Source organism: Terrapene carolina, unplaced genomic scaffold (genome assembly GCF_002925995.2).
Source record: "Terrapene carolina triunguis isolate 2854851 unplaced genomic scaffold, T_m_triunguis-2.0 Scaffold68, whole genome shotgun sequence".
Lineage (NCBI taxonomy): Eukaryota > Metazoa > Chordata > Testudines > Emydidae > Terrapene > Terrapene triunguis.
The window spans coordinates 75,452,394-75,474,365 of NW_020664419.1; the positions used below are offsets into that span (position 1 = coordinate 75,452,394).

At 42.6% G+C, this 21,972-nt stretch overlaps 1 protein-coding gene across 2 annotated transcripts in view; it reads left to right on the forward strand.

Moving 5' to 3' along the window:
- The first annotated feature begins 1,177 nt into the window (after positions 1-1,177).
- The window catches only part of NUDT4 (nudix hydrolase 4), a 57,128-nt gene continuing 36,333 nt past the window's right edge, over positions 1,178-21,972 (forward strand). The window contains exons 1-2 of one of the 2 annotated variants that reach the window (XM_024218352.2): positions 1,178-1,561; positions 19,489-19,599. In XM_024218352.2, coding sequence (XP_024074120.1) covers positions 1,463-1,561; positions 19,489-19,599 — 210 coding nt within the window. In that variant the 5' untranslated portion in view covers positions 1,178-1,462. The remainder of the gene's footprint in view (positions 1,562-19,488; positions 19,600-21,972) is intronic. The other variant, XM_024218360.2, reaches the window with a different exon arrangement.

Sequence of the window (21,972 nt, forward strand, 5' to 3'; positions counted from 1 at the left end):
GGGTGTGGATTTTTCACACCTGTGAACAACATAGTTATATTGACTTAATTTCCTAGTGTAGACCAGGGCCTTGGCTACACTGGCGCTGTACAGCACTGCAACTTGCTGCGCTCAGGGGTGTGAAAATGTCCCCCTCCCCGAGCGCAGCGCTGTAAAGCGCCAGTGTAATCAGAGCCTGCAGCGCTGCACGCTCGCTCGCAGCGCTGCAAGCTACTCCCCTCGGAGAGGTGGAGTACATACAGCGCTGCGAGAGCTCTCTCGCAGCGCTGGTGGCGCGACTACACTCGCGCTTCACAGCGCTGCCAAGGCAGCGCTGTGAATTCCCGAGTGTAGCCAAGGCCCAGGCCTTAGCCAAAAAAGCCCATGCTTATTCCAGAATAAGAGTGTTCACATGGGAGAGTTATACCAGCATAGTAGTTTAACTACTAGTATAACTGGAAAAACCTTGCGTAGAGAAGCCCTTAGTTATACCAGTGCAAACCCTTAAGTGGACAGCCTGATGTCAGTTTGCCAGGCTTATCTTTTTCAGGCCTGGTCTATGCTTAAAACTTTTGCCAGCATAGCTAAGACAGTCGAGCGTGATCAAACCCAGTTGACACAACTCTGCTAGCAAAAGCCCTAGCACCCACAAAGTTAGATTGGTAAAAGGAGCCCTGCCGCCCAGCACAGCTATGCTAGGAACTTGCACAGGAGTGAATCCACAGCTCAGGGGTGCTGAGAGCCATTGAACCAAACTGTAAATCATGTATATGATGGAAACCACTTCAAGCCAACCGGTACAGCAGCATCCCTACTTCCAGCACTTATGCTATAGCTAATCCACTAAGTAGACCACGTCTAATGGCTGACTAAGCAGAGACTAGGATGGGCCACATCCACCAGTGCCTCGGTCCCGCTCTGCACTTAGGGCACCATCCAGTGACAGACTGGCCTCCTCCTCCAGCTGCCACTCATCGCTTCCAGCCAGCGCTACGCCGGGCCCCCTCCCTCTGCTGCAGCTCTGATTGCCTTCCCCCGCCCTTTCAGCTGCCTCGCCAGCCCCGCCCGCCTCTAAGCTCCCCCCCCCTTCGCTCGAGCGCGCTCCGCTCCCCCGCCCCCCACCTCCCCGGCCTGGTGGCGCCTGCGCAGTGCGGCGGGGAGGCGGCGGCGCGCGGGGGGCCGTGCGGGCGCAGGAATGTGCGTTACGGTTAAATAGTGGGCGCAGGAGCGGCCGCCGCGGCGCTCGGAGCCGGGCAGCGCAGGGAGGCGGCGGCGGGGCTGGGGGGCCGCTGGGCAGGGGACGGGCGGGCTCCATGGCGCGGCGCGGCTTCCTGGGCGGCAGCGCCTCGCTCCTGTGAGAGACGCTTCCCCGCCGGGACCGAGCGGAGCTTGGCCGCGGCCGGTGCCGGGCGGAGCGGGGCCGCGTCTGCCGGGCGCGCCGGGGCTTGGGGCGGGCGGCGGCGGCCGGGGCACCTCCGCCTCTATGATGAAGCTGAAGCCGAACCAGACGCGGACCTACGACCGGGAGGGCTACAAGAAGCGGGCGGCGTGTTTGTGCTTCCGCAGCGAGCGGGAGGACGAGGTGAGCGCGCCGGGGCAGCGCGGTGGAGGGGGGCAGGGCCGCGAGCTGGGCACGGGGTGGGGGAGAGGCCAAGGGCCGGTTCCCTGCGCCGGAGCCAGGCTGGGGGGCTCCTATCGCCTGTCTCCGCCGGTGCCTTTGTCCCGCGCGGGGTGTCGGGGGAAGGGGCTGTTCCGGGGCGAGTCCCGCTCTCGCTCCCCTTCCCTCGCCCCAGGGCAGGGTAGCGGCAGCCGCATGGCTGGGTGCGAGACGTCCTCCCTCCCAGGCTGCGTGGCGCTTGCCTAAGGCCCGATCGGGTCGCTTTGCGGGCCAGGGCCCCGGTCGTACCGCTGCGCTTCGCCCTGGCGAGCACGGGGCGCAGGGAGGCGGGCGGGCGGCCAGCTCCGGGTTTCAGACAGAAAATGTCACGGTGAGTCTGTGAAGAAGGAGGAAGGTTGCGGGGATCTCCGACTTCTCGGCTTTTGTACGGTGAAATGGAGCTAAAAGCGGTCTGTTCAGAACCCTGGTTCCGCGCATGTGGCAAAAGCGGCATCATCTCGGCATAACCTGTGCGCATCGCCCTGCCGGGCGTCTCGTTCCGCTTACGCACCCGTAGCTCCATCAGTCGAACAGATGTCTCTTTCGGAGTATAACGTAGCGAAACATCACCTCGATTACTTTCTTTCTTGTGTTGCAACTTCATTATTGCGGGGGACTGAAATATTTGGGACTGTCACCATTTTATAATCAACAAACCCAGCGTGTAAAGCGGAGTGCTGACAGATAGGCGGCACCAGCTCTGATTTGTGGCCAGAATCGTTATGGTGGGCGAAAACGGGGTCTCTGAATCTATTGTCTTTTTAGTTTGTAGGGTATTTAGAATTATGACTTGACTGTACAGCAGTCTTGGTGCTGACGTTAACAGAATGTGATTAGCTCACAGTAACTTATTTAATGCTGACTCTCTTAATTTAATGTATATTCATTATTTGCATTTTTTACCAAATATTTGGTTAAGCGATTTGTAATTTAACAGATTGTACTGCATATATTTGAAGATGAGGTATACTTGGTATGTGATGACAGTGCTACGATGAACTTGGGATAATCCTGATTGTGCCCTACTAGTGAATTTGCATAGTTGTCTTGGATTTTTACTTTTCATTGAGTGAAATTTGAGTAGTCTTCAGTCCCCACAAAACTGTGTGCTAAACACTTTACAGTTTAAAAATATGGTATAGACATTTTCTACATTGCATTGAATTTTAGAGGAAAGTTGAAATGGTGAATATAGATGTGAGCGGGGTCTTACATTGCAGCAAATATAGGAGACGACAAAGTTCTGTACCCTTAATCAAGGTCAATTGCACAGGCAGTTATTTAAGAACTTTTTTGATGGTTGCATTGCACAATGTAATTAGACATTATCTGTGATTTGGAAACATAAAAGCTAGAAACTTGAGTTAATAATGTTTTTAAATAACTAAAATGGTCATGAAACTTATCTACCAGAAATTTAAGATTTGGGTTTTTCCCCCCTTATCTGCATATGGGAAGAAGTCTTTTTTCTAAAGATACCATCTTGCAGGTTTCTTATTCCTAGAATATGGCACCTTAGTGTGAGACAGAAGAAGTCCCCTATCAGAGTATGACCCTTGAGGTCTGCAATAGCTGGGGAGACTATCCTAACTTCTGGACATTCCACTGAATTCCTCCTTTACCATGGTCTGCAAAGGAGCAACCTGCAAGAGACTATGCCCTGGTCTACACTGCAGACTTGTCAGTATAACTGTGTTGCTCAAGGGTATGAAAAATCCACACCCCTGAGCGAAGCAATTATATTAACCAAACTCCCGGTGTAGATAGTGCTAGTGCTTTCTCTGGTCGGTGGCATCTTCACTAAGGGTACGTCTGTACTACCTGCCAGGTCGGCGGGTAGTGTTAGATGTATCGGGGATCGATTAATCACATCTCCTCTAGATGCGATAAATCGATCCCCGAATCGACACCTGTACTCCACCTCCGCAGGAGGAGTAAGCGGAGTCGACGGGGAAGCTGCAGTGGTAGATTCACTGCCATGAGGATGGCCAGGTAAGTTGAACTAAGATACTTTGACTTCAGCTACGCTATTGCGTAGCTGAAGTTGCGTATCTTCGTTCCAGCCCCTCTTCCTCTCCTCCCCCACCCCCAGTGTAGCCCAGGCCTAAGTGCCACAGCGGCAGTGTAGGTGTAGACAAGCCCCATGTCTCCTCAGCTATTGCACCACCTTTTCTTTGGATCCCAGCAGCACCTTAGGTGTTCTGGCACACTTCGATGCTTTTGCATTTGTTTTTCTCAAATTTGAGTGCCTATCTCAGTACTCAAGAACTGCTGGTTTTTGTCTGTCTTGGTGCTCAAACACCTGTTTTGTCCCGCACTTCAGCACTGTTACGGCTTTCTTGTCTCACTTAATCAGCTGATATGAGCCAGCTGTAGGTGTTTAATTGCAGTGTAGACATGCCCTGTTTTTTCACACCCCAGAGCAACATAAGTTTTGCTGACATAAGTGCTGGTGTAGACATAGCCTTAATTTAGGTGTTCAGAAATATACTGTTTCTTTACATTCACGTACTCCTTTCCACCCAACTTCCTTGAACAGCTAGTCATTTGTTGAATTAACTAAGTCACATTAACTATATCATTATGTAACCTCAACAGAAGGTATGAAAAAGCAGTAACTTAAAATTCTTAATTTCATTAGTTTCTTTGTGGTCCTCAAACCTCTTGTTAGGCTCCTAGTGTATGTTCATCACTTGTTCATATTACTTAGCCTAGTACTTTCAGCAACACCTGGAGTTTACTCTCTAGTATAGCCTCCCCAGTTTGCTTTTGATTGAGATGGGCTTGCCAAGTGCTGCAGTAAATTCTAAACACTTAGCTGCTGTAATTAGAATTCATCCATATCTGCATTTAGCATGCATTAACCTCTTTTTGTACTGTCCAAGACACCCTAAGAGTGTACACTTCTTAAATGTGATGCAGTCAGATTGTAAATGAAATCTGTTATGTACCATAGTCAAGACTGGCAAACTCCCAAAACCAGAAGTGTCTAAAAAAAAATGCACAGGTTATCTATTTTGACTTAATTATGTTGAATGTCAATATATTACATAGGCAACAACATTGCTTTAAAGAAGCATCATAATATAAAAGCATTTACTGAACAGCATAATATAAAAGCTCCAAGAAGCAACTAGTATGTACATGTAGTGAATGTTTGCCTCCTTTTGTATTGTAGCTCCTTGGTCTTAATTGATCTCTGCATTCTTTTTTGTGGGGGAATTAATAAAATAGAAGGATCTCCTGCCTGATTTCGCCACTGAGTTGTTTCAAACAATGTCTCCTTATTAGTAGGATCACTTTTTCTTATGTATGGGCCTGGATTGAATGAGCTTTCCAGATGATTACCTTTGATGTAAAAAGCTGTCTGGCTCCTGTCCATTTGAGAGACCAGTTCTGTTCATGTTGCATACCTGCAGACTGCAGTCACTTAGGCTATATCTGTACTAGGAAAAAAGGTGTAGTTTTAACATGTTAGCTGATTGAATTAGGGTTTACCTCAGCTGTGTTTAAAAACACAAATGTCTTCTGTACACTAAGATTTTAAATTTAGCTAATACATGTTAAAATGTTTTCTTTTGCCTAGAAAACATGCCACATGCCCTGTCTTGATTATGGGAGAGTGGTTTTTAAAAATTAGCTAATCTGACATTAAGGTGTCATATGCAGTGTTGCATCCGTGTTGGTCTCAGGATATTAGCAACACAAGGTCCAATAAAAGATACTTCCTCACCCACCTTGTCTCATCAAGCTGTCATGTTAACTTAATTTTAAACAGGGAATATCTTACTGTTTTTAAAAAGCACCATTTCCCCCAGTAAATACAAGTCCTAATTGAGTGTCTGAAACATGCTTTATGCACTGTCTAATACCTAAATTTGGGGGCACAGGGCTTTTGACTGGAACATATTCCTCTCCCTTAACTGTCAGAGTAGAATTTGTTCACAGGTATATTGCGAAGTTTTTTGTTCAGTGTAGTTTTCTGTTAGTGCTGGCTTGAGAGAGAATGGTCTTGGTTTTGTAGTGTTCTATAATGATATTTGGCCAGTTTGACCTGTTAAGTTTTGGTTTCTTTGGACCTAAAGAATTTTGGAGCCATTATCTAAATTTAAATACTAATATCAAATACCTAAAAGCAAAATCTCGCCTCTGCAAAGATGTAGTGTGCTCTTCTAGGTATCTTAATGCCAAGACAGGTCAGTGATATTTAATTGGTCCTCCTTACAACTGAATGAATGTCAAAGGTATGAACTTTTTCTTACTTCGGCAAATGAACTACTGACTTGCTGATCCTTAAACCACACTCTTTCCCCACTAACTACAAGTAGCGGTAAGCACAACACCAAGAGAAAAATGGCTCTTGCAAGGAGCCCAGAGTGATTGTGATACTGAAGTTTTATCAGTAAAAACCACATTCTGCTGCAATTTGGGCTCATTATTCAAGCTCAAGTGAGATTCCATTTGGTATGGCTGTGGTGTGCATTTAAGGTGAGGGAGATGTTTGCATAGTGGTCCAAGTCTGTCATTTAATTTTCTCAACCAATTTTCAGTAGAGTATAGGTCTGTCCAGCTTACCCATACAAAGACTGTCCTGTTCAAGCTCTTGGGTATTAACATATGTAAAGGGATTTGAGTTCAGGTCACCTGTACATAATGTTGGCCCCACCACCCTCTTATGGTCCTTTCAATGCTACAATAAAAAAAAAATCAGGGAACCTGGTTACAACAGTTTGTACTCTGGATGAATTTAAGATTGTAACAGAATTGGGCAACTAGGGTACAGCTCAGGGTACAACTGTAGGACTAGTAGAATCATGTGATCACAGGTACAAAGATACTGAAAGTGATGAAATGGAAGGATATTTTTATTTAGTGAACAGTCATTTAACTTAAATGCTCTACAAATAATTGGGAACGTGTCTGTTGATTCAGGAGTGTTGACTGTCCGTTAAGGAGAGAGCAACTTTCCAATTTGGGACCTCCAACAAAGTTAGGTTAAACTTCCATGTTTTGTTTCCAAGGGTGTGGGGGTGTGTATGAAGAAAAAAAGGGGGAATGGGGTGTAACCAGAAGAGTTTGAGACCTTTCTGGCCTTCATACAACATAAGGGCAAACTTTTCCTTTTTAGAGGTCACCTTTCAATGCAGCAGCTGCATGCTGATTACTCCACACTGTTGAATCTAACTATACCTGCATTTTATACAGTATTAGTCATCAAAACTTTAAATTGAAAGTTTACCAGTGTAAATGTAGCTAATGAAGTTACAAACTTAATGAAATGTGTGTAAAAAGTGACCTTTTTAGCCCACACACAAATACAGCTACTTAGTGTTCTCTGAGTTAAGCGAGGTACCTTTTAGCATTTCATGTTAAATCACATCAGCCAAAAAGACTGCTTTGCCCTTCTGTCATATTAACATGATTATAAATTTAGCATGGCAACCACTTTGCGGCACTTTACATGGAACTGAGGAAAACAATTCCGCCAAAATTTTAGGTAAAACTTAAATATCTTACCTTCTTTGGCACTAGCAAACAGGAAGCTTTCCCTGAAAAATGGGGAGGACCAATGCTATCAGGTTGTGTATCTAAGGTTTTATTAAGCAGCATTGCACATATATTGATGTCTTAGGGCAGTGGTTCTCAACCTTTCCAGACTACAGGAGTCTGATTTGTTTTGCGTACCCCCAAGTTTCACCTCACTTAAACTACTTGCTTACAAAATCAGACCTAAAAATACAAAAGCATCACAGCACACAATTACTGAAAAATTGCTTACTTTCTCATTTTCTCTGTATGAAATTTTAGCTTGTACTGACTTTGCTAGTACTTTTTGTGTAGCCTGTTGTAAAACTAGGCAAATATCTAGATGAGTTGATGTACCCCCTGGAAGACTGCTGCGTCCCCCCAGGGGTACATGTACCCTGATTGAGAACCACAGTCTTAGGGCTTGCCTATATGGGAACATTTACTGGCATAACTATACTGTTGTAATTATCAGTATAACTCCCCATATGGACAGTTATTGCAGAATAAGAGTATTTTTTCCAGTTTGTTGCGAAGTGGAAAAAGGCACTGGAGCAAATGTGGTGACATGGAGTTACTGATAACTTTAGCAGTTACATAGTTCTGCCAATAAATTCCCAATATAGACAATTCCTGAGGCATCAATACATGTAAAATACTACTTAAAGCTGCACAACCTGGTAGCATTGGTCCTCCCCAATCTTCAGGGAAAGCTTCAGTTTTAAAGTTTTGTTGCTGTCTTCCTCAGACTTCAGTTTCTGGAGTCCAAGCTGAAACAGTAATATTATGGACCCATGGTAAGCTCAGTTACAGAAGAGAAACAGAGAAACTATTTTAGAATTAAAACTAGACAGTGATTCTTAAAGTCAGATCAAGGAAATATCTAATAGTATTTTAACTTAACTAGAGAAGCAGGCTTAACAGAACTCTTTTTAGTCCAAAAACCCATATACATCACTTCTTGTAAATAACCCATTTGAACAAAATCCCATCAGAAGCCGTAAAAGCATCTACCATGATATGTAGTCAAGAACACAAGCTTTTCTGTGCTCCGTGGTATGGGGCGTATGTGTATTACAGGTGTATTATAAACTTTAACTATAAGAGTCACTTACAATGGGAAGTATAGTGAAGCCTTAACCACACAGGCTGAAATTTTCCATGATGGTTATCCATCTTGGATTTATTTAAAAAAAAATTCATCTGAAATGGCTTCTTGGTTTTTGAGATTAGGGGAAAATGTTTGCAAGTTTTGTTTAATATGGGCCAACCATTTTGTTGTGGGGTTCTAGCTTTGGAGCAGAAACTTGAAATTTGGCATAGGGGTTGCTTTGGTATCAAGGGCATACCTTTTGCCAGCCCTGTGAAAATTTGACCAAGTTTGGTCAAGTTATGAGATTGTGCAAACTTAGGTTTTTCAGATACTCCGAATAGCTAGTTTAGTAGTAACAATTCTCCAAATATTTTGTCTGCACTGAGTAGGGTTAGGCATTTGACAAGTCAGATATTGTCAAATGTCAAAAATGGTAAAATATTTTAAAGCACTAATTTATTAGAATAGTAATAAAAGACCAAGATGTTATGGTTTCCTGTAGGCTTAGCCTCAGATACTTAGGCCTAATTCCAAAAAACAAGTTATTCATGGAGTTATTTGAACTCAGAAAAATGGGATAGTGAAATGAAGTTCTGGGAAAAAAACTACCTTTTTTAGCAATGTTAGGTTAGCACTTAAATGCTTTAGTTTTTCAAACTAAACAGTTACAAAAGATGTATGAAATTAAACAAATGAATAGCAACCATGAGACATTTTTAAATGCAGTTATGATAGGTAGGTAGCCTGCCACATTTTCAAGCAGCTTAATGGCTGTGCACCTATTCTTTTTGTTGAGAGTGGAAGTTTAATGACTGAACTCTTCTCCGTCCTCCCCGCTCCATTGAGTTAACTTCTTTGTTTGTCTAGTCAGTTTAGATTGTAAGCTCTTCTGGGCAGGGACCATGTCTTTGTTTAATGTGCTTTGTAAACTGCCATGTACAGTAACTCAGATTCTACAAACACCTTGGGAATGGAGGTTGTTCGTAACTCTGAAATGCTTGTAATTGTGAACAAAGTTATGTGGTTCTTTCAAAAGTTTAGAACTGAACCTTGACTTAATACAGCTTTGAAAGTTTACTATGAAGAAAAATGTGGTTTTTTTTCCTTTATTTTTTTAGTAGTTTAAGTTTAACACAGTACTGAACCATATTTGTTTTTTTGTCTCTGCTGCTACCTGATTGTGTACTTCTGGTTCCAAATGCAGCATGTGGTTGTCTGGTCAGTTTATAACTCTTGTGTTCCTAACTGAGGTTCTACTGTGCATTGATGGCCTAGTATACAAATAAAGATAGTGTTGTAGAAGATTCTAGCCAATTAAGATGCTCAACTTTCAGTTAATTCATCTTGCTAGCAGATGGCACCATGATGCAACCAAAAAGGCAGGCTGCTGCCTACATTAGGACTTTCTTGCAGGAATATTTAATGTCTGATCATGTTTAAATTGACCAGCTTGCCAGGCCTAGCACTGAGCATGAGTTATCCCCTCTCAGCGCCTGTGTGCTGTCCAAACTGCACGTGCCATCCCCATAGAGCGAGTGAGCATTCCCAGGGCTGCCGGGGCTGAGCAGGACCTCCCCTGCAATTGCTCTTTCTAGCTGTTGTGGGTCACTCTGGCATTAAACACTGGAACTGAGAGAAGGGAGACTCTCTCCTGTCTGTCAACAATCCTCCTGACATGCAGTCAGGGAGGAGGAGGAGGAGGCGGCGGTGGCAGCAAGTTGAGGAACAGGGTGGATAGAAGTGTGTGGGGGGGGGGGGGGGGGGGGAATTGTGGGGCAAGAGCTGCTCAGGAGGAGAGGTGTGAAGGGGGAGGATACAGGATGGGTCTCTAACCACTAGGGCATTCCCCTAAAGAACCTGTAACTGAACAAATATTCTTGAGTCTAAACACTCCTTTGCTGTCTACAAATAGCACTTGTGAAGTGTCTCCATCCCCCTCTAGTGGCTAGACCACATAGAAAATACCAGTCTGCTGCCAGTTATTCCATTAGCTCAAGTGGTAGAGGTACTGTGCTGTGGATCTAAAGATCCCAACCCTGCTGATTCCACCATTTGGGGATGGGTAATATGGTTCTACAAGACTGGATTTTTTGTTAAACCTTTAAAAACTGTATCCAAGGAACTTGAGTGGTAAGGTTCCAAAGGCGAGCACTCAAAAGTTAGGATATGCCAGTATTCAGGTACAAGAATATACACAAGTCAACTTTGATTTTGGCATTTTCTAACTTTGAGTGGCTGACTTTGCAACCTTACCATTTTTAAAGTAGATTTTGAATGTTATACATAGCTTTATTACATAACATGTTATTCCAGAACATGAGGTGTTAAATCTTAAGCATTTTATTATAAGCAAAGAGATCAAAAGAGCCCAAGAGAAACCTGCAATAATGTTTCCTTCAGTTACTAAAGACTAGTCAAAAACTTTTACAGCTGCATCTTGAGTTTCTTCCCAGAGTTGTTTTTAATCCTCCTGTTTTTCTAATAGTGCTTTCTATATAACAAAAGCCCCATGATGCCACATGTTCTGTCAATTGGTATATACCTGTGACTTTGTTAACCACAGCTGGGTTAGGCAGCTTCCAATTGCTTCTTATAACCAGGAGATTGCTAGCAGCGTCTCTTCCTCCTTGAATGCAGGGTACAACTATTTCTGTACTTCAGATATGGGGTAAAAACTTGCTCAGTAAGACCTATTGGGAGACCAGCTTTTGCTTCCCTGCTTCAGTTGAGCTGCAGCCACACTGGCTCACTTCTCTTCTGTGGCAGGTGGAAGAGATTAACTTTCTCTCAGCTTCTGGGAGAAGTTAAATTTAGAGGTGGGTGTAGTTAGCTAACCTATACAAATCACCTTCATTTCACATAAGAGAGAATCCCCAAAGAAGAGGGGACTTAGTTATCAAAGATAAAACCTCCCCAGGCTTTTGGGAAAGGGGACAAAATTTGGGTGAGGGATCCCAAATAAGTCATAGTATGGCAAGAAATCTAATTCCTTACTATGCAATTTGAGAGCCTTCCTTCATAGACAAGAAAAATTCCTCAAGCTATGACCATGTCAAATAAGTGTTGCATTGTTTTCTGAACCTAGTGAAATTTTGATGTAGAACTCCAGGAACAGTCATAGGCCATGTGTTAGTTTGCTTTCTTGCTTGCATTCATCTCAACATTTGTAGTTGACAGCTCTGTTTCACTAAAACAGTAATGGTAATGATTGTGTAGAGAAAAGCCCTTGGCTAGCATTTCACAGGTAGCCCCAGGTTATCCGAACCTGGGATTGGATTCTCTAAAGAACAGAGCAGTGGGGGAATGGGTTCTTGGCAGCTTGTGCTGCTGGGTTCATGAGCTGCTATGCTCTGAACAGTTGGAGTTTTTCAGTGCTCTCATTCTTAAGTCACAAATGCATGGATCACTGTGGCCAAATCAGTCTGATAGGATGGAATGCATCTTCTAGCCAGCTACAGATGGCAGGTGTCTTTAGTAGCTGTAGTTAGTCTGATATCTAGAACTAGTGAGGTGTTGAGTCCAAAATTGCATGTTGCCTTAATTGGAGGAAGTGAACTCTCTATGGAGATTGTATATGTGGTGAGTTCTCCAAAGCACTTCCTTCTCCCCATCAGCATAACCTATTATCTCCCACTTCATTTTCAGCCAGTTATTTATCCTGGTGCAGATAATACTCTGTGAGATGGTGCTCGTTTTTATATTAGCAAGAGCTAGGTGCCAGTGAATTGCTGACACATCCCATAGGGTCTCATGAATGTCCCAGTGGCTTCATGCTTAATCGGATAAGGGGGAGTATTTTGCGTTGTGGAACTTCACAGGTGAGGTTCCTAGGTGTGGTGTAGTTCACCTTAGTGATCCTCTGGGTTCAGAGTATGAAGGGTTGCAGATTTTTGTGCTCATTCATTCAATACTGCTACATCTCTGAGGAAGGACAGATGTATTTGGTGACTGACTGTATCAAATGAGAAATCCAGCCGTATGTCTGCCCATTGAAAGATGAAGTCATCCATCGGCACAATAAATATGGCTTATCCCGTGTCCTGGCTGAAACTTACTTGTCAATATTCTGGGTCCTTTTCAGTTAACAAATTAGAAGTAACTGTTAGCACCTCTATTGGCTTGCTCACAAATGTGGTCACTGATTAGCATGTGATAATTTCTCAAGTGTTGGCCATGTCTTTGCCTGGTTCAATTAGACTTCCTCCTTCAAAGAAGGTGCTAATTATTTCTGGTAGGGGGTCTCAGATATTCCTGACTGTTCCACTAGACATGAAGAGTATGGATCAGAGTAAGCTCGCAGGATTTCCTCTTCCATGAATGGACCAAATTCTTGGATGGAGATACTCTTATGGTATTATGTTGCAAAGTTAGAATGAATTGAATGATATCTATGCCTTAAGATTTTTTCTTGGGTGTTAATATTTTTGGATAGTCTAGTTAATATTGCCTCACATTTCACTCCTTAGAGTTAAAATCTTGTTTAGTGCACTTTCTATTCAGAGGAAAACTTTACAGGACAGATGGGAGTGGGAGGAGAGGTGGTGAGCCAGACAAAAGCTTCAAAGTGAGTACTGCTGACTTGTAACCAATGATCTTCACACTTGTGGGTTTCCTTACTGTAACTATAATTATGAAGTCTATCTGGTCATCTTAACATGCATTTGTGTCCATTTCTGAAAGGGTAAGTTCACTCTATAAACAGTCCATCATACAAACACACCTTAGTGGTAACTGTTGTTCAGGTCAATGGTAAAATTTTATGTAGTCATGTTAAAAATGCATGGCTTTATGCTAAGCTTCCAGTCAGGCCAAGCATCCTGATTTATCTGAAATCTACTAGTAAACTGGAATTTGTTTTCAGTCCTTAACTAAACAATAAATGCTGATTAAAACCATTCCACTAAGCTCTGAATGATTTAATGTAATAGTCATCACTATTACTGGTTGCTTTCACGTGACTCCAGTGAACACTAGTTTGATCAGCATGAAGTTGTGTGTAATGTTCATGTTATGTGGAATGTCAGCTGTGCTTAGCATTTAATCATCTTGTAAGGTTTTAAAGTTGCTCTTTGAGCATTGTTTAAGTGGATCCCTACTCAAGCAAATATACATGCCATCAGGTTTCAAGCTCTGAACTTTCTCAATAGCACCACTTATGTATGCACCCTCCCTATATACCCATACCAAAGGATATAAGGGGAATCTGCCTTAATTCATAAGCATTGAACAGAATCTTGGTGATGACCATTGCTTAACTCTGTTTTTTTTCTAGGAAACTACTCTGGGCTTTCAGTTAAGGTAGTCTTAGTAAGTAAGGTCTTCTGTGTTTGGGGCCTCATTTGGCTGTTTTCTTTAGTCTTTATGGTTGCCCATTTATTGTGGGTCTGCTTCCTTGTTTGGGGACAGTGGAGACTGTCTTCAAGCTATGTCCCCCTGCATTATCATATGCTCATGACAGATGAATACTCCTGGTGTTTGCTCTGCCTTGGAAAAATACAATTCCAAATTCTACTCCATGTGACTGAGCTTCTCCAAATCCATATGTGGAGCATGAGCATAGCTCTCAAGAACAATTTGTGGGAAGTGGCAATGCAGGCCTTATTGCCTACATGTAAGGCACTGAATTGGAACAGACCTTGATGTTGAGTCCAACATCAGCAGTCAAACACTCTACAGCCAGAGAAGCCTTGATGTCAGGTGTCTCAAGGTCCTGTAAAGCAAGTTCCAGTGCATATGAATATTCTAGAGAATTCTCAGATACGACTTTTCCATTCCCGAAATCTTCTGTTAATGGTGTTAGTGCTCAATGGCAGCATTGATGTAAAGTCTTCACAGCAAGTTTGAGGTGCCTTCAAGTGATGCTGTTCTCGGACACCATTATTCTTTGGAACTAAGGGAGAAAAGGTAAAAAGTCTTGGGTCTTGTGATTCCTCCTCTTTCCTCCCCCTCCCCCCCCCACATAGTAACTGCTTCAACACTGAAAGGTTGGTGTTGAGGAGGAGGGGGGGTTGAGGGAGGGACTCATTTAGTGACAGGAATCTGATGCCTTGCTTTTGGATATAATCTTGATAGGCAGTTTTCACTGCTGGATGCTTCTACACCATCAGATTTGGTGATTCAAAATGTCGTCTGGCATCTGTGGTGATGGCCTTTTTATTGCCTTTCCATATGGCAGTTTCTTCCTCTGCTGTCCTCAGGAGAGGGCACTCTTTTATTTGTCTTTTCCATACATCGTCCATTTAGTTCACAAAGATCAGATTGAAGGACCCAGAGGATTAGTCAACCTCACCCTTAATTATGATGGGGTCTGATGTTCATTCCAGGAGATCTCTCAACACTGTACACCTGTATTTGGGTAAACTGATGTGCCACTTACAGGATTTGGTAGCCCTTGGATTCCAAAATGGAGATACTATGAGCTCCTTGACCTGATCGAGCAATACAGGCTAAGCAGTTTGGGGTCCAGAAAAGCAGAAGATTTCCCAGTGCCCCAAAAGGATTTCCTCCAGTTAGATCTTCATTTGAGCTTCCATAAGGACTTGTGCATCTCAGGTGTCCTTTATAAAGGTTGTCCATTCTCTAAACAACTAGTAGCTGCATTTAGAAGGGCTGTTGCCATCTTCAGTTTCTGGAGGGTTGTCCCCAAACTTAGTCTTTCCATCTGATTTCAAGTTTCCATGAACTCTTAGAGGTGACTTGCTGAACTTTTGGAATTATCTGTGTAATGACAAAGATCCCTGGCTTTTCAGCATCCTTCAATTCAAGCAGTCTTTGAGAGACTTTCTTCAGCTAGATCCTGCGTCCCAACCAGAAGTCCCAGAGTACAACAGTCTGGTTCCTGACCAGTTAAGCAACTTGGACAGATTCTTCTGTAGAAGTCTAGAAAATGCTGTTAGAAAGCAGAAAACCTTCCATCAAATTTTATTTCACCTGGACAAGATAAAGGATAGGATTCTCTCCAGTTTTCCATTCATTCCCTTTATTCTGGACTGCCTACTTTGCTGCAGTTTATTCTCTTCCTGGGCTTGAGAGTGCACCTGGCTTCAAATTTCTGCCTTCAGTCTCACTAATATAGAAATCTTCGATAATCTTTCCTTGTTACAGTGGTGAGACTTTCAAAAGGTATAGATATGTCATTTTCAGGAGTTGTCCCTGTCCTGGAACTTACATGTAGTGCAAACCAAATCAGTGGCACCACTCATCTGCTAGGATGTTTTTTACATCCCTTTTTTGTCTTCACTCCTATTACACTCCAAGCTGATGCATACTCCTTTTCCATTCTCCATGCTGATCCATCACTGTGTTCTATAAAGATAAGATGCTGCTCTGACCTCTCAGAGCTCTTAGCAAAGCCTCTTTATATTAATCTAACTCTACTGTATCTTTCTCCCAAGCACCACTTGAGACCAGGAGAGATTAAGCTGCAATATTAAAGTATATAGAGCACATTTTGTAATGCATGAAATTTCCAAAGTCTTAGATTTGTGGCACTTGATGTGAGCTGGCTTTCACCCAGACACTAAGTGGTGAAGACTGACTTCTTGCTTGAGAGACCAAGGATCCTAGTATCAGTTGCTTGAGCACAGTGACAAGCCCAGGAGGTAAAACTGTCTATCGTGGGCTGGTACTCTTTCTGGAAGCGTCTATCTTGTGCTTAAAAAAGAAAAGGAAAACTTGTCTGTGGCTCTTGTGGTTGCAAAATCTTAAATGCAAACAAAAGCATTCCTGATGGAATAATAGTAAACTAACAGTGTCTGCCTGAATCTACAGCCTGACGGAGCCATATTGTGAATGGCTCCATCTCTGTGTTAACTTTAGCATTAACTAATGAAAGCACAGAGGTACCCTGCTGTAGGAGCAGCTTGGTAATCTACCACTGCTCCTTTCCAGTTCCTACCCCATCTGTTCTAAGGTAGCTTCAACAATTTCAGTAAGACTTACTCCTGGGGGAATTGTGTGCCACTGTGCAATGAAGAATTTGCACAGAATTAATGTTCTGCACAGAATTTCATTTTTACATGCAGAATTGGTGCTGCAGAGCTGCTGGCTGCCATTAGGAGCAGCTGGACCCAGCAGAGCCTGGTTCTCTAGCTTGCAAATACAGGACACTGTCAGGGAGAGGGAGCTGGAGGGTTCCAGGCAGCTGTGGTGTCCAGCATGTCCTGAAAGAAGGAGGTGGCTTTGTACTAGCTCAGGACCCAGCATCAGGCTGTTTCTCTTGCGCACTCTCGAGATCCCTGGGCTCTGGAGAGGAGGGAGTGTGGATGTCTGGGCCAGGGGATGCCTCACAGCTTAGGATCTGGGAGGTGGGTGTCTGAGAGCATGGGGCAGATTCTCTCCCCCCCACGTGTGCCCAGCTGGCACATATGACACACCCAGACTGAGGCACCCAACAAAAAGCATAGCAGGAGCTGGAACTGGGTTGTTGTAGGGGTTTCTTTAATTCTTTACTCCTGGGGAATCTTTTTTGTTGTCTCTATTGTTAGACATACTTGCCTACATTTATTTTGGAATAAATTACCAAAATAATTGAAACTGATATTATATTGTATTCTGACAAATAAAATATGCAGAGTTTTTTAAAATAGTGTGCAGAATTTTAGAATTTTTTTGGTGCAGAATTCCTCCTGAAGTAAATACTGTCCTTGCTAGGACAGCTATTTTAGCATCTTTTAAAAACACTTTCCCCCAGAGAGGCAAATAAGCTACCTGGATTATATTGATATGTTTACACAACATTACCCCTTGTAATTAGCTTCTAGAGCAGATGCTTGAGTAGGAGAGCAGTTCCACAATCATTGTTCAGTGGGACTTCTCAAACGCTCCTCCCTGGGTTAAAGACTGCTTTGTAATCATCTAGTCTGGGAACCTTGCAGGTAATGCTCTTACATTTAATTAACATAACTGGTTTTTGTAGACTCCCTATGTTTGTTCTGTATCTCCTTCCCCATGGTCTTACAATAGATTCTTGACTTAGTAGGAAGAAGTGAGCAGTGTAGATCCATATAGGCAACTTCATGTACTTAGTAAGTAATTTATCTATTACCAATATTTTTAGGTTTTAAACAACTATGCTAACAAAAGTAGGTTGTAAAATATGTGGGGTAATCATGTGGTCAGTGTTCTGGCCTTCTATACAAGAGACTGGGTTCACTTCAGAGGCCCAGTAAGTAGTGGGTTCCCTTCCCTGCTGTGAGAAAGAGAGACCAAATTAGTTCTACTATACCACCAATAACTGGACCATAGGAGTTACTACAGAGCATTATACTGCTGTGACAACTGTCTCCACAAATTAGGACTTTTGTCTTTGACAAAGTATTAAAATAGAAGCCAGTCTGCTGTCTAAAAATCACTTGAGTGATTGGGCAAATGTTATCCAGTGGTGGTAATACTGGTATGTATGTGAAATTAAAACAAGCTTCCCCCCGTGAGTACAAAACGCTCCAATCCCAGCCATAGGTTGTTATATTGTTCTGTTTAACTTTATTGGAATCGGATAGTAATCTGCATATTTTCTAGAGCAGGGGTCGGCAACCTTTCAGAAGTGGTGTGCCGAGCCTTCATTTATTCATTCTAATTTAAGGTTTTGTGTGCCAGTAATACCTTTTAACGTTTTTAGGTCTTTCTAGAAGTCTGTGTAATATATAACTAAACTCTTGTATGTAAAGTAAATAAGGTTTTTAAAATGTTTAAGAAGCTTCATTTAAAATTAAATTAAAATGCAGAGCCCCCTGGACTGGTGGCCAGGACCCGGGCAGTGTGAGTGCCACTGAAAATCAGCTTGCGTGCTGCCTTTGGCATGTGCCATAGGTTGCCTACCCCTGTTAGAGTAATATAATTAAGAACTCCTTAGTTTGATTTATTTTTGTTCTGTAAAATGTCTGTCTCTCTCTTCTCTTCACACCCTCCCCCCCCTCCCCCCCGCCCCAGTAAGGCCAGATGTGATCATCCAAACATCTAGCATAGCTAAACTGAGCAATATGTTCTAGTGAAAATTCGATCCACTACATGATTTGGGTTTTTGCACTTATTGGCTTCATTATCTGAGAACAGCTTGCTTATAGTACATGTTTATATTCCTTTCCATCTTTAAAAAGGAAAATGTATTTTTCTAAGGAGAAAAGTGATTACATAAGCTATCTTGTGCTAACTTCCAAGAAGCTTCATACTGAACTACTATAGATAGAATCTACTAGTCAGAGTGGAAATGGCCTCAAATACAGGTAATATTTTACTAACTCCAGATGCTCTTTCCATCAGAGTTCCATTTTCATGGTCTTCCTTGCCATATTTCACTTTTATATAAAACTATCCAATGTAACCTTTAACTTCAGTACATTCTTGGATAGATGATAAAATAAGTATTTTAAATTGCAGTTGCTGGCTAATGGTGAGACCTGTACAATGCTAAAATTCTATTGCAGCAACAGTTGTACAAGAAAGCTCCTTCGGGGAGAAGCCATCTTTGTCCTCTTTATACAATGCCTAGCACAGTGGAGTCCCACTCTGACTTGGGCTCCTAGGCACTATGATGATGATTAGTTTTATTAAAGGTCTGTTATACCTATCTGCCCAATATGTCCTTTCCAACTTTAATGCAAAGTAGATGGTTAAACATGAAGACAAAACACATTTTAAATAGGTATCTCCTAATTTACTAATAACGGATTGATACATTTTTTTCAAAATGTACAACTAACTTGTTTTTGATTCTTGCTTTGTTTACTATTTGTATTTCTCTAACCTGAACAAGAAGTTATAGTGAAGTTGCATCATTAAATCATGCAATGTCAATATTGTAAAAATTGGAGGGAAATATCTAGCTTAAACTTTATATTTTTGATAATTCTACTTGTTGGGACTTCTTACAAAAGCCTCATCAGTCTAGAAAGGTGTCCCTCTAAATCAACTTGATATATTTCATTGTACAACTGTCAGAAAAGTTCTCAACAATGTGATGTAAGAAAATGCCCTGTTTAAGCATGTGCAGGGGGTTGAGTATAGGACTGAGGATCTTGACTCTTAACCTTCATTAATCTCAAGGTTTTTAAAAAGAGTTGGTACTTCACATGTAAATCTAGCTGCAGGTTATTTCGGATTTACATTTTTGAAAGCTATAATCCATCTGGCATCATGAACAAGTGCACTGTAGGAAAATGGTTAGTAGCCTTCAGACTCTCCAATCAGATTATTTTCAAATGGCTGCTTAAATGCGTGTATTTTGACCTTTCAGGTGCTGTTAGTGAGTAGTAGTCGGTACCCAGATCAGTGGATTGTACCAGGTGGAGGAATGGAGCCAGAGGAGGAACCAGGAGGTGCTGCAGTCCGAGAGGTTTATGAAGAGGTAAACCTAGATTTAACCGTTCCATTCATATTCGGATAGGGATCTTGAAAAAGGAAAAAAAGAAAAATCAACTTCAGCAACTTCTTTCACAATATAATTTGCCAAAATTCAAATGATCCACAAACTCCAAAGAATTTATAGCTTATCCTATTTCAGACTTAATTTGCATTAAAAATGAGATGAGTCATAAAATAAATGATCAGAATACGTTGCTATGGAAGTAGGTTATGATCAATATTTAGATTGAAACCTGGATTTTGCAGACATTATAGTAAATTCTTAGAATGTGACATGTAAAGGGGTGGCGTGGGGGGGGAGGTAGTTATAAAGAAGCCTGCACGATGGTGGTGGGAGGGTGTGGGGACCCTTTCTGCTTACTTTTACCTTAATTTCAGATTTTTCTGTCTTACATGTAAGACTTTATGGACTACTGGAGGACTAGTGGGTCTCTTAAATCAAGTAATGAGACCCGAGTAGTTGGAAGGAAAGGGATTCTTAGTGTGTGCCTCAGTTTAAAATAATCAAACTCAAATTCCTGACAAAGTATTGAGAAAATGTTTGAATAGTTCATCTCTGCCTCTTCATTTGATGGCTGAGTTTCTGTTCTAATACAAAAAACTAATGTTTTGGCATCAAGTAATGTGTTTGTATACTTGTGTGAGAACACCATATAGGCAGTAGCTTAGGGTTACCATATTGCAGTCCTGGAAAAAGAGGACACTCCAAGGGCCCCCGGTCCTGCCCCAACTCCGCCCCTTCCCCAAAGTCCCCGCCCCAACTCCGCCCCTTCCCCTGAACGCTTCGCCCCCTACTCTTCCCCCTCCCCTGCTTCCCGCGAATCAAATGTTCGGAGAACGGAGTGGTCTCTAGTAGTCAAAGACCCTTCTTCCCCGTCCCCTCCAGTCTGTCTATCCTATTGCTGTCTAACCCGCCCCAGCTCCTCATCTGATTTCAACTGCCCCCCACTACCACTCTGGATTCCTTGTCCCAGTTTCCTGGTCCTGTCTCACTCTCCTCTCTCCCCGCCCCCATCCCTCAGATGGGATGTTTGTTCCAGATTGGCAAAATTATAAGGCTTCCCAACATTTCAACACTTCCCATTCTAAATTTTCGGTTGCTTAACTATAGGCTAGTTCTGCCCACAACAAAGCATATTCAGAACTTCTGATTAAAGGGATTATAAGTGTAGCAACCTCCATCATAGCTACTCACCAAAGATTGAACCTGAGCCATCCAGACTTAAAAGCATGAGCTTCTACTACTTGAGTTCAAGATATAACTCCCTGTAGCTATACAGTTATCCTCTAAAAATCCACCAGAGGAGGGCACAAAACACATGTTGGACAGTGAATTACAGAAGTGCCAAATATTATTATTGAACATCAGGGGATAAACTGGGAGTTTAAGAATATTTGGAAAACAATTTTAGAATAACATTCAGTGCTGTGCTTTAAAAGAAGAAAAACCTGTTAAAACTCATAACTTAGCAGCATTCAGTGTTTGAAAAAAAACAACTTCCAGGAGGGATACAAGTTAAGAATGTTGAAACAGGAAGATGTTGTGCTTAGTTACCACTTGGGCAAGGCGACGTGCTATGTAATACTTGCAAGATTTCACTGTAATGTTTTACAATATATAGCAGCGCAATGCTGATTCCATTGATATTGTTGAGCAATTCATGCTGATTTTATTTCAGCCCACATCTTAATAGTTTTGAATACAAGATCACAATTTTCAGCTCAGTTGGTCTGAACATGCAGAGCTTTAAAATTGCTATGCTCTAAACTGTATATTAACTACAATTTTATAAACCTGCATGTCAGAACTGTGTGCCGCTACTACTAGACAGTGGCACAAGGCAATTCAGTGTGAATCACAGAAATGTAGGACTGGAAGGGACATCAACAGGTCATCTAGTCAAACCCCTGCACTGAGGCAGGACTGAGTAATAACAACTAGACCATCCTTGACAGGTGTTTGTCTAACCTCTTAAAAAACTCCAATGACTGCTATTCCATAACCTCTCTAGGTAATTTGTCCAGTGCTTAACTATCTTTACAGTTAGGAAGTTTTTCCTAATGTCTAACCTAAATCTCCCTTGCTACAATTTAAGCCCATTGCTTCTTTTTCATGCATGTCCTGAGTGGGACGGGGGTGGGTCCAGGCAGTGGGATTGGGAGGAGGGTGGTCGAGGGAGTCGGTGGGTGTGTGGGGATGGACCAGGGGAAGCAGGGTGGAGGAACTAAGAGGGACAGGACTGGGACTGGGAGGCCTGAGGGGGATGGGACAGGACTGGGATGGGGGGAGTAGGGTAGGGGCTGAGGGGAGCATGAATGGGACAGGGTAGAGAGAGCTGTGTAGAGGGGGTGGGGC